The sequence below is a fragment of the Drosophila yakuba genome, chromosome 2L (assembly GCF_016746365.2).
Source record: "Drosophila yakuba strain Tai18E2 chromosome 2L, Prin_Dyak_Tai18E2_2.1, whole genome shotgun sequence".
Taxonomy (NCBI): domain Eukaryota; kingdom Metazoa; phylum Arthropoda; class Insecta; order Diptera; family Drosophilidae; genus Drosophila; species Drosophila yakuba.
The window spans coordinates 5,334,596-5,345,967 of NC_052527.2; the positions used below are offsets into that span (position 1 = coordinate 5,334,596).

The 11,372-nt window shown below is 42.8% G+C and overlaps 1 protein-coding gene across 10 annotated transcripts in view; it reads left to right on the forward strand.

Moving 5' to 3' along the window:
- LOC6526927 (slowpoke-binding protein) overlaps positions 1-7,795 on the forward strand; it is a 34,558-nt gene extending 26,763 nt beyond the window's left edge. For 5 of the 10 annotated variants that reach the window (XM_015198030.2, XM_015198029.2, XM_015198023.2 and 2 more), the window contains 5 exons: positions 208-418; positions 623-748; positions 814-956; positions 3,816-4,893; positions 4,984-7,795. In XM_015198030.2, the coding sequence (XP_015053516.1) occupies positions 208-418; positions 623-748; positions 814-956; positions 3,816-4,893; positions 4,984-6,261 (2,836 nt within the window). In that variant the 3' untranslated portion in view covers positions 6,262-7,795. Of the gene's footprint in view, positions 1-207; positions 419-622; positions 749-813; positions 957-2,503; positions 2,848-3,815; positions 4,894-4,983 lie in introns of those variants that run through there. The other 5 variants (XM_015198027.2, XM_015198024.2, XM_002087989.4 and 2 more) reach the window with 3 other exon arrangements.
- Positions 7,796-11,372: the final 3,577 nt, after the last annotated feature.

Consider the following 11,372-nt stretch of genomic DNA (forward strand, 5'->3'; position numbering starts at 1 on the left):
TCGCTCGCACATAAATCCATAAAAGTAGACACTTTGCGGGCGACGTTTCCACGTGTTGGCCATCAATATAGCCTGCTGTATAGCAGGGTAGCCATCGAATATGTTGCATAATTAAGGCCGAAAGAAAAGAGAAGGAAGGCACGAGGGGTTCGCCATTTAATTATGCATTTTCCGTGACATTTATTCCGTTTTGTGACCACCCATCAGGTTATCGGGCCTGGAGAACGGCCTCCTGGGCCTCAGTTCGCGGATTAACGCCGTCATGTGGTCCCGCTCGGTCACCGAGATCGAGAACGTGGACATCGTCTGCTTCGGTCACCTGCTCTACGAGATGTGCACGGGCCAGGAGCTGACCACACCCAAGCCGTCCATGCGGGTGCTCGAGATGGAGCTGCAGCACTATCCACAAATTGGCCAGGTCAGTAAGGTCCTATCAGGCAACACAGCAGCTTTTGTTGGATAAATACCATTATCATTTTACGTTATTATTTATTTTTTTGTTTTGTTTTGCAGACAAGAAAACAAGTAAAGTATAGTTTGTTTGCTAACATGCTAGTGTTACAAATTAAAGAGACCTTCAGAGGAGGTACTTTACACTTAGACTATGTAATCTTCTTTGCAGATTCTGGAAATATTAGGTCTAATCTTTGAGCCGCCCAGCGGTGTCTGCCCCTCCGTCGAGGACTTAGTCCTTTGCGATCTGTTTCGCAGCATCGATTTGCGCGAGCTTCGCGGTCCCTGTTTCAGTGTAAGTACTACGCAATTATTCTCTATATTTTTTCGAATTTATTTAAAGCCTAATGATATTTGCAGACAATTAAGCCGAGCCTCAGCAGGTCCACCCTGAACCTGCTGCAAGCGGTGAAGAAGCGCCAATGCGCCTCCCTGGGCCACTCCCTCAGTGAGGCGAACTCGCCCTGCACGCCCCCCTCGACGCCGCACGATCGACGAACTGGGTGAGTGTTTGCCCCCACGTAGCTCCTCTTTCACCTAGAAGCAAACGTGCAAGTTTTACTCTGTCGGCCACTGGCATATCTCACATATCCCTCACCACACTCACACTGACTCATATTCGGAACATACTCATGTTTTTTTTCGGCCTGTGAGGAAAGGCAAGTCTTGTATGCTCATCCAGAAATTACCAATTCGGTGCAGGTTTAGGGTTTCGAGTCGGGAATGCAATTATGATCGTACAAATAATACTTTAGTTGGCAAACAACGATTAACTATGGCTTTTACATGTATTCCACTAGCGCCTTTAGTTTTTCTAGTTTATTTTTTATAAATTATTACTAAAAGTCCGTAAGTATTCAGTTTTAGTAGCTTTATTAATTGAAACTCCTATTATTTGTAAACCTTAGGATCAAGAGCTGTTTTAACTTGTTCACAACTCTCGAACTAAATGAAAGGAATATAAATAGGCTCTATTAAATGCAGCTGAGTTTCACACAGTCTGGAAATTTCACAATGATCTCTAATATGACTGAAGTGTTTCATTACGTGTGTTTCAACATTAATAACTTAACAGAAAATATTTTCACTGAATAGAACGAAATTTGAATAGACCGCAAAGGTGGGTCCCACGTTGGGCGCCAATTTTGTATAACCCCGCACAGAACCGCTAATCCATTTACTGTGCACTCGCTTTTGGGGCTAATAAAGAAAAAAGCACACACATCCGAGAAGAATTTTAACAAAAAGAAGCAAGAAATGGCGAGAAAGCCAGAAAAACTAACGCTGTGAGCAGAGATAAAGCGGAAAATGTTGCCACAGGCTTGACGATGTGCGTGTGCCTGTGCGTGTCTAAAGGTAATTATGATAATGTCCTGGACTCTGCGCCTCTGCGTCCGACCCCAAAACCGTAGGCAGAATTTAAAATTATGCATACAAGACAGGAATATAATTGAGTGATAAAAACGAGGAAACAAGGAACTAGCCAGATAAAAAGTACCAAAACAATGAATACAGGGAAAAAGTGCTCATTTGCTGCCTCATGTATATTTAAGCATCTCTGACCCTGTGTAAATTTACTCTGCTGCCTTTAAAAAAAAAAAATAATAATATAATAAAATACTCAAACGCATGTTTTACTTTTTTAATAACTAAGAACATACATACATATGTAGTGGAGGATTTTTTCAACTAAAGTATTTTTTCCGTATGCAATGTTTTACTCTCTCTTTCTCTCCTAACGCCTACTACTACTACTACTACTCAACTTTGTTGTGTGTGTGTGTGTATGTGTATCTATCTAACTTAGTGTTGCGAAAGCGCCCAGAAAACCGTTACCGTTGCAGTTCCCGTTACAGTTGCCGCTACACCAAACCCATCATCTACTACACACATACCGATCCGCTCTTGAATGTCTCTCAACGTTCATTTTTGTTTACATTACCTATGTGTGTGTTTTGTTTTTGATTTACAAACTCTTGCATTTCTGCATTTGTTTATTTACATAACCCGTTCGACTAACAAAAACCAACAACAACTACAACAACATCAGTGTTCTGCCTGCGCCCTATGAAGTCTTTCGTATGTACTAAACCAAACCAAACCAAACAGAATCGAACCAAAACCAAAACCAAAGAAATCCGAACCCGAAACCCAAAACCAACAATGAACAATGAACAACTCACAAAGAATATCTCACAATTTCAAATTTACAAAACGAATATCGTGTGAAATAAAACCCAAATGAATACCTGAATAAAATTAAATAAAATCAATATACAAACCGATAAAGCAAACACATCATTTTTTGTACGAAAATTAATGTTTTTATACCAGACGGAAACGAAGCTAAATGCTGCAAAAAGTAATTGACAGTGTTTGTTGTAGCCAAATGTGGTAAGTGGCAACATTTTTTTGTATGCTTCAACCACCAAGAGAAGCTGCACCGCCCAGCAAGCAAACCACTTTGCACCACCAAATCGAACCTGCATCGAGAAGGGCCAGCAGAATATATGTATACATATATATTTATTTATTTAACATGTGCAAACCACATTATCCAATGTCTCTTATTTACTTTGCTTACGTGTTTACGTGTGCTGGCTGGCAAAATGCAATTTAAATGTTTTCCCCGCTGTAAGTTATTTGCTTAACCCTTTTCCATAAGTCCCATCTATGCAGCTTGTAACAAAAATGTTTATGTTTATTTCCATGTTTGTGTTGTTTCTTGCATGCTCTAGAGAAAACCAATTAACTGGGTTAGAGGATAGAGTGAAGCCAAAATATTTTCATAGCAGCTGAGATTAGGCAAGGTTTAAAAGCCACAAAAAGCTAATAATTAAATTATAAAAACTGTAGTTTTTAGCTTGGAATCGTAACTTTACATTCTGATTAACAGAAGTCTAAGCTCGAATACTATCGATTTATCTTAGCTCCCTGAGTTGCTCCTTTGAGTTCACCACACTTTGAGATATCCACACCACAGACTACGCATATCTGCCTACGAACTATTGCCATTTTATGGGTCACTAATTGGGTTTTTGGGGGAGCTTGAATGCAGAGCAGCCAACTTGAGCTTGATTAAAAACACGCACGTATTGACGCTTCTAGTGCAGCACACTTTCGCAGACATACTCACAATTCCATCAATGCATTCATCGCATACAATGACATGCCATGGCTTTTCTGCATATCCCGAATCCGAATCCGAATCCTGAATCTGAACACACAAAAGAAAATCGAATCAGGTGCCGTTAGCACTGCCGCATCGGAATGAAAAATTCGGAAAATTCTGATTGTTATTCTCTGCCCTTTCTCACGCCCACACTCCCAATTTACTAACCTGGCCCCTGCCGAACCCGCAGTATCAGCCGAACAATGGACTCATTTGACATATCAAGCGATTCGGAGGAGGGTCTCCTGGAGGAGATTGTCGTCGGTGGCAGCTGCCATCGGCAGCATTTGCTCCGTCTGCAGCAGTGGCACTCCGCCCACTCATATGCTCACTCGTATGCCTCGGAGTCGCCTATTCACTATTGCGACCCTGCGGCCGTCTATTCGGATGATAATAGCCAGGAGCCGGGTCAGGATCCCCAGCCGCCGACCATTCGCTGCAGCACCAGCAGTCAGAGCAATCTGGATGTCCTGCTGGCGGAGGGAGCCGCGGACGAGGTCTACGAGGAGCAGGAGGAGGAGGATTTTGAGGAGGCCAGTGGCTCCTCGGGAACGCAGAGGCTTCAGGCGCCAGCCTGCACTTCATCGGCTGCTGGCGCCTCCTTCAACCACCAACTCACTGCCGATATGTGCAACTATAAGAACTCGAAGAGCAGAAGGTTGGAGTACTCACTCAAGTGTCTCAAGTATGGCCGCAGTAATCCCTCCCAGGACTCGGCCTTCGGCTCTCTGACCGACAACGACCTGTCCATTGGCTCGTCCAGCATTAGGTTGAGCAGCTTTCAGTCCATTTCATCGCCCATTGACGAGGGCGTGGAGGATGTCATCATAGCCACCACCACAGGTGGCAATGAAACCTGCCTGGAACTGGCCACCATTCCCAGGAGCATGGTCTCCCAGGACTCGGCGATTTCGTCGCCCTGTCGCGAGAGTTCACCCAACAACTTCCTGCACATTGACGATGCCATGTCGGGAACGGGTTCCACTTCCTCCGGCTCGAATTGCGGCTCCTTCGGAAATATACGTCCCCAACAGTTTCCCGTTTCGCTCTCGCCAAAGATCTTGGTCACGGCCACCAGCAATTCGAGCAGCTCGTCCTTGGCCTCCGCCTGCAATGCGGGTCAAGGTCAGTCGCAGGGTCATGGCCAAGGGCATCCCCAGCAGCAGTTTGATCCGCCCAAGATTCTCGTCAACGATCAGAACTCCATCTACACCACATCGCCCTCGAAGCGATCGGGGATGATAGAGGTGTTCTCTCAAAAATATCGGGTAAGTAATTCTTAAATAACTTTCTAATTTATATAGCATTTATATTAACCTTGCCAAATAGTCTTGCGGTGTGAATGAAAGCTTAATTAGTGTCCCTTCCAGGTGAGCTCCTTCGAGGACATGTCTCCGAAGCGAACCTCCGACAAACAGCACCTGAAGCACGTGAATCGGCTCGCCTTTCGCTCCTTGGAGGAGGAGCGTCGGATCGACAATGCCTTTCTGCCCATGGCAGATCGCACCCACTCGGACAATCGCGTGAATATGCAGAGCGAGAAGTACAAGAAGCTCACGCACGCCTCCTTTCGCATCAGCAAAGGTCAAGGTCAGGACTCGCCCACGGCCACGCCCACCAGCCAAACGTCGCCCGGTCAGCCTGGCAACTGCATCGAGATGCAGCGAACCGGAAGGCAGACCCTCTGGCGGGACAGCAAGTTCTATCGGAAGAACAGAATCGCCAAGAGCAACGACTCCCTGATGGAGAACAATCCATCGCCCAGGATATCGCCGTGCTCCCTGCGGGATAATCAGTACGAGAGCAGGAGCAGCTCCCAGGCCAGCCGGAGATCGCTCAGTGGCAGTCAGCAGATGCTGAGTGTCACCACCAGTTTCTGCGGCAATGGCAGTGCGTCCAGGAACTCGGCCAGGTACTGCAGCTCCAAGAGCGAGGACTTGGGCGAGTCCTCCGACTATCTGCGAGTGATGGATGCACGGAAATCGTATTCCGAGCGGCATTTGGTGCGACTCAAGCAGACGGCCATCAACAACACGCACAGCGAGGACGATGTGAGCTTCAACGATGACAATAATCAAACGGTATCATCGCAGGGTCAGGGGTTACGGCAATGCGGCATTCAGTACAATCAGAAGGAGCACCACCAGAAGCACTATCAGGGTGGCAGGTGGAGCAGCAGCTGCTCCATTGGCGGCCACCTGAAGACGACCAATATAAAGACCACCTCGCTGTCCGCTCAGTCCAGCCAATCGAATTTAGTGGCCACCTCGGCAACTGCCAGCTATCGCACACCATCCAAGTCCCTCGACCAGAGCATCGCCACTATCGCCTCCATCGCCATCCCGAACATCCATCCCACCACCCCGAATAACACCACCACCAAGGGCAGCAGCACCACCACCTGCACCACCAGCACCACCAGCAGTGACAGCAGCAGCAGCACCACCAGCTCGGTGGACGAGTCCCCGTCGAGACGCACCCTTAGTGGAGCTGATCTCTCGAGGATCTTCGTGATGGACATGGACGATGCACCGGGCAGTACATGCAGCGAGGAGAAGACCCCCCTCCTGGACAGCGTGGAAATGTCCCCAATGAGTCCAACCGATCCGGAGGAACCCGACCTCGACAAGCTCTAATCAACCCGATTACAAAATCTACACAATCTACACGCACATACCGATACGTTTTGAGCAGCCGAAATGCAAAGCATGTGATAAAGAAACCAAAAATATAAATGAAATCGAACGGGGAACCACAAAGTTATAGAACTACTAGGCTAGGTACGAGATGGTAGGCGGAGAAAGACTTCAAAAAGAGTTATCGGGATAATTTTTATCTGAGAAATCTTGTATCTGTATATTTTAACGACTTTCACCAAGAACAAGTACTTTTGGAATTATTAAAGAGTTATGATGATTCTTCTTTCCATTTTCTACAGGATTTCTTATCTTCCTAAAAACTCTTTTTTGGGGCTTTCTCCCGTGCCAGTGTTGGTTAAGGTAAAGCAATTCTAATCTGGGTTCGACACAAACACAAACACATACTCACTCACACTTACATATATAATTGGGCTGCCCCCGCCTTTGCTAAATCCACACATACACACTCAAAGCTTTCTTCTGGTAACAATAATATTTTCTCTTTATATTGAACTTTAGCCGATTGCTTTTACAGCAACTCGAAATAAACTAGAATACATATTTCTTTACTAAAGCTAATCTCTAGACTGCTAGGCCACGAGACAACACAGAAAAACCAAAAAAAAAAAGGAATACCATCCTGCTGATTAGTTGTTTTTTAACAAAATTAAAAGGAACGCCGTTTTCGAATTATACGGAATTATACACTTTACTTGGTAGTTAAATTGAATAGTTAAGACTTGAAAGCTTCGCAGCTTGGCGCATTGAAAATGTTTTACTGTAGCTTAAAATCGTTTTAAGCTCCCAGTGGAGCGTGTTTTAAATATAAATTTAAAAAAAAAAACCGAACATATTCTAGGGAAATAAGTCCGAAACAACCTTAAAAGATCAAACAAAGCCAAAGAAAGTAAACCCATTGAATGGAGAATCCAAGGCAATGTTGAAAGTATCCAACATATAACGAACAATTTAGATTTCTTTAGTCGTTTATCCTTTGTTCAGAAATTACACATTAGCCAGCACTTCAATATCGCAACTGAAACATAAAATTTTAACCCATAAGAGTTAAGCATTGTCGTAGAAGAAAACGGCAACAATAAAACAATACAGAAATGCAATCAAATTTACTAAAATATCGGTAACGAAACGAAGGATATCACAAAAGCCACACACAATCGAACACAAAATAAATGTACTCACTAACGATCATATATATAGAAGATAATATTAGACGCACGCACTTGACTAAGACGATCCAGATTCGAATCCCGATTCAAAATCCAGCCCCACCCGACCTATTTGAATAACTCAAATGATCTGCCACAGAGTCACAGAGTCGCCCTTAGTTTGTTTATTCGTAGCTGATGAATGATGATGACACATTGTTTATGGGACCCTCTAGAATGTACATGTATGTATCCCCAATATCTTGTAAGTTATTTTGCTTGGAATTGTTTGTGTATCCACTTATGTAACCCCACAAATGGAGAAGCCCTTGAGAACTAACAAATAAACGAGATAACGACGTAAATTCCCACAGAGTTTTAATGAATTGCTGAAAATTCAGCACTAGACGGGATTGAATCGCTAAGGTAATAAGATAAATAAATCCAAATAAAATTTCTTTTAGCAATCGCCGGAAACGCTATCATCTTATTGGACTTTGCACTGCTTTACTACTTTTGGACTGCTTGGCAGTTCTATTTTCGTTATGCAGTTATTTTGTGAACTGCGTGACTAACGTGGCGACACCTGGTGGTGAAATACATCTCTTGTAAAATGTTTTGGCTCTTGTGTGTAAGATGTAGAAATCAATGTTTAAGATTCGTAATAAATTTTACGGTCTGGTAGCACTTGAATTGTATTATACATAATTTTGACGTATTAAGGAATTTATACAAAAAACTTAGTTTAATCAAGTGAAAAGCAAAATTAAAATTTTTATTTGTAATATATTTGCGATTTAAACTTTCCTGTGTTTATCTAAGCAGACAATGACTGACTATGTTTTGATTATGTTGCCTGAATATATGTTAATATAATTATGTAACTTTAGTCAACCAAATTGAAGTTTAAACAAGCATTACCAACCATTTCTTAAATAAATATGTTATGTTACTTCTATTAAAATAAGGAATATTTATTAACTGACAATACAGTTACGAATTAGGAAGCAAAGCTGTATTTTAAATTAATTTGTTTGAAATGTCGTTTTTAGGCATTTTTGAAAAACTCCGAACTGGGCAAGCGTGACCCATAAGCCTTGGTGGGAAAATGGGAAAACGAACTCCTTTGGCGGCTGCGAGGGGAGTGGCACACCCATTTCATAATTTAGTTGCCATATTTATGAGTATGTCCTGTCATGTCCTGTTTCTGTTTCTGTTTCTATCTCTCCGCTGTTGCTCGCAGCTCTCTGCTCTCCTCGCATCCAGCATCCTAAACAAACAATCATCGATGAGCATATGACAGCAAACTAATAAAATTCACCACCCCTCCCCTGCCCCTTCCCCCTTCTGACCGACGAGGGTCCTTTCCGCTCCGCTTTGTCCTGTAAATTTTGTCCATTGTTTCAGGAGCTGCAATTATGGGAATTTGGCAATTTTACGTACACCGAAACGAAACGAAACTGGACGGCGGTCAGTGGCGGGCTAACAATATAATTTACAGCGCTTTTGTGTAGCGAGGCGTGAATTTACTACTCAAAACTAGAAAACTACAAACCCCCTGCCAGTTGGCAGTGCGACTCTAGTCCAGTTAATCGCATTTGTTGGTTTTGTAATTATAATGCCGGGCAATGGAAATGATTTTAGCATTTCAATTTGTACCGCCAACCGCAGTCTTCGACCCTTTTCCCCGCTCACTTTCCATTCCATCCAAATGTTGTATCCTTCGCGCAGGCGCAGCTGCTTCCTTATCCTATGTACTTATCCTCCCCTGGCAGCGCGTGCCACTCGCAGCAGGACACTGTGTCCATTCACATCCTGGCAATGTTTTCCCTCGGTTTTTCACCTTTTGAGTGCCAATTTCGCTGCTTTTCGTTTGTGCAGCAAAAAGGATTAAAAGGACTCCTCGCGGTTGCCTTTGTGCTCGGCCAATTTACCGTGAAATTCACTGCGATTCTCTTTTTCAACTTCTCTCAACTGCATTCAATTGCGGCGGGATTTGGTCTTTTTCCCGAACTTTTCCCCGTTTTTTTGCGCCCATTTGTCAATTGTTTTTTGTCGCGGTGAAAGTGACAAATTTCCGGTGTCCCATCTGAAGATTTATGTCCCTTTGCAGCCATTCAGCCATTCAAGTGGCTCAGTGGTTGAGTGGTTTGGTGGTGCCCAGGCTCATTGTTTCTATCTCTCAAGGGTTGAGGGGCGTGGCAGGCTGGCGATCGAAAGTCAGGCGAGTAGATTTATGCGATGCATCTATGTACAATTGGCAGGCAGACGATCGCCGAGGGAATTCGCTCTCGGTTGGCACCGAAAAAGTAGGAAAAAGATACGCATGTTTCAGAAGAACTACAGCTTACAACCAGGGGAAAATCGATATATATCTCTGAACTGTTAGTTATTACAGGGGAATCCTCACATCATACCAATATCCCAAATATATAATATAAGGACACCCTTTGAGATATACTTTTCTGCAACTATTGCATACATGTGCTCAAATTGCCAGCGAAATTCAAAATCAAAACCGCGCAAATGTGCAATGTGCAGCGAGTCGTTCTGGGACATGGTCAATGCCATGTCCATTTCCAGTGGCCAGTGTCCAGTGTCCGATTTCCACTTGCCCATTTTCACAGCTCGACGAGCAAGTGTTTTTGTCATTTAGCTGCACTATACTGCGTTTTCCGCACACGCGAAATTATTCTCGCATGAAAAATGGAAAAACAAGTTCGCGGCCCGCGGGGGAAACTCAATACGCGTGTGCACCAACATTGTCATTCATTCATTCATTCATGCACCAAGTCACTTATGCATTCAAAGTTCTCACAAGCGCATGTCGATTTTTTAATTAAAAAATATTTTCAATCGCCTGGCCGGCCAACTGCTGGGAAATTAGCCTCAAGTGCCACGGATTGTCAAGCTGTGCGCAGGCGCAGTTGAGTTTTCAAGTCCTTTCCACGAATCACCGGCGCCTGTCCAGCTGTCCATAAATCATCCATCTATTTGGGAATTTCGGATTTCGTAACGCCGATTTCACTATTTTTTACGGCCTTTTTTCGAGTGACCTCCTCGTGTTGACCTCCTACGTTCGAGGGATGGTTAATCGACCTTAGTCAAAGTTTTGTCAACGTTTATTTATGAGTCTCGAATCTCGCTGTTTTTTGGTGGATGATTCTGATTTTTTTTGTTTTTTGGTACTTATACATGGCAACTGGACAGAGTGAAGTGCTGGCGTTTTGTGCATTAATGAATTTCTGCTGTTTTGCTATTTTAAGAGATGTTAAGCTGCATGTTACGTGTTTGCGGAGAGAGGGAGAATAATAATTTCATAAGGTCCTTTGAAAAAACAAGGGCATAATTAAACATGTATTAGGGATTTTGACTTTGTGAATATTAGAACTTTGGTAAGTTTGAATGCTAAGCCGCATAATAAATAATTTAATTAGTAATTAAACATGTATTGGGGATTTTGACTTTGTGAATATTAGAACTTTGGTAAGTTTGAATGCTAAGCCGCATAATAAATAATTTAATTAGTAATTAAACATGTATTGGGGATTTTGACTTTGTGAATATTAGAACTTAGGTAAGTTTGAATGTTAAGCCGCATAATAAATAAATTAATTAATAACTAAACATGTATTAGGGATTTTGACTTTGTGAATATTAGAACTTAGGTAAGTTTGAATATTAGGCCACATAATAAATAAATTCGCCTAATTTTCAATTGGTTTCCATGAATGCTTTGATGACTTTTAAATAAAGATATATTAATAAATCTATATTATCATATTTCTTTACAGCAATTTTATTAGTTTATTTTATGACCACTTAACCTAGCATTTGCTGTAATTTTGTTTTATTTACCCAACGAATTTCCCAAATTAACATCAAAATCATCTCAGCAGCACGCCTGTCATAATCAACAATTATTACATAATTAAGTGCATA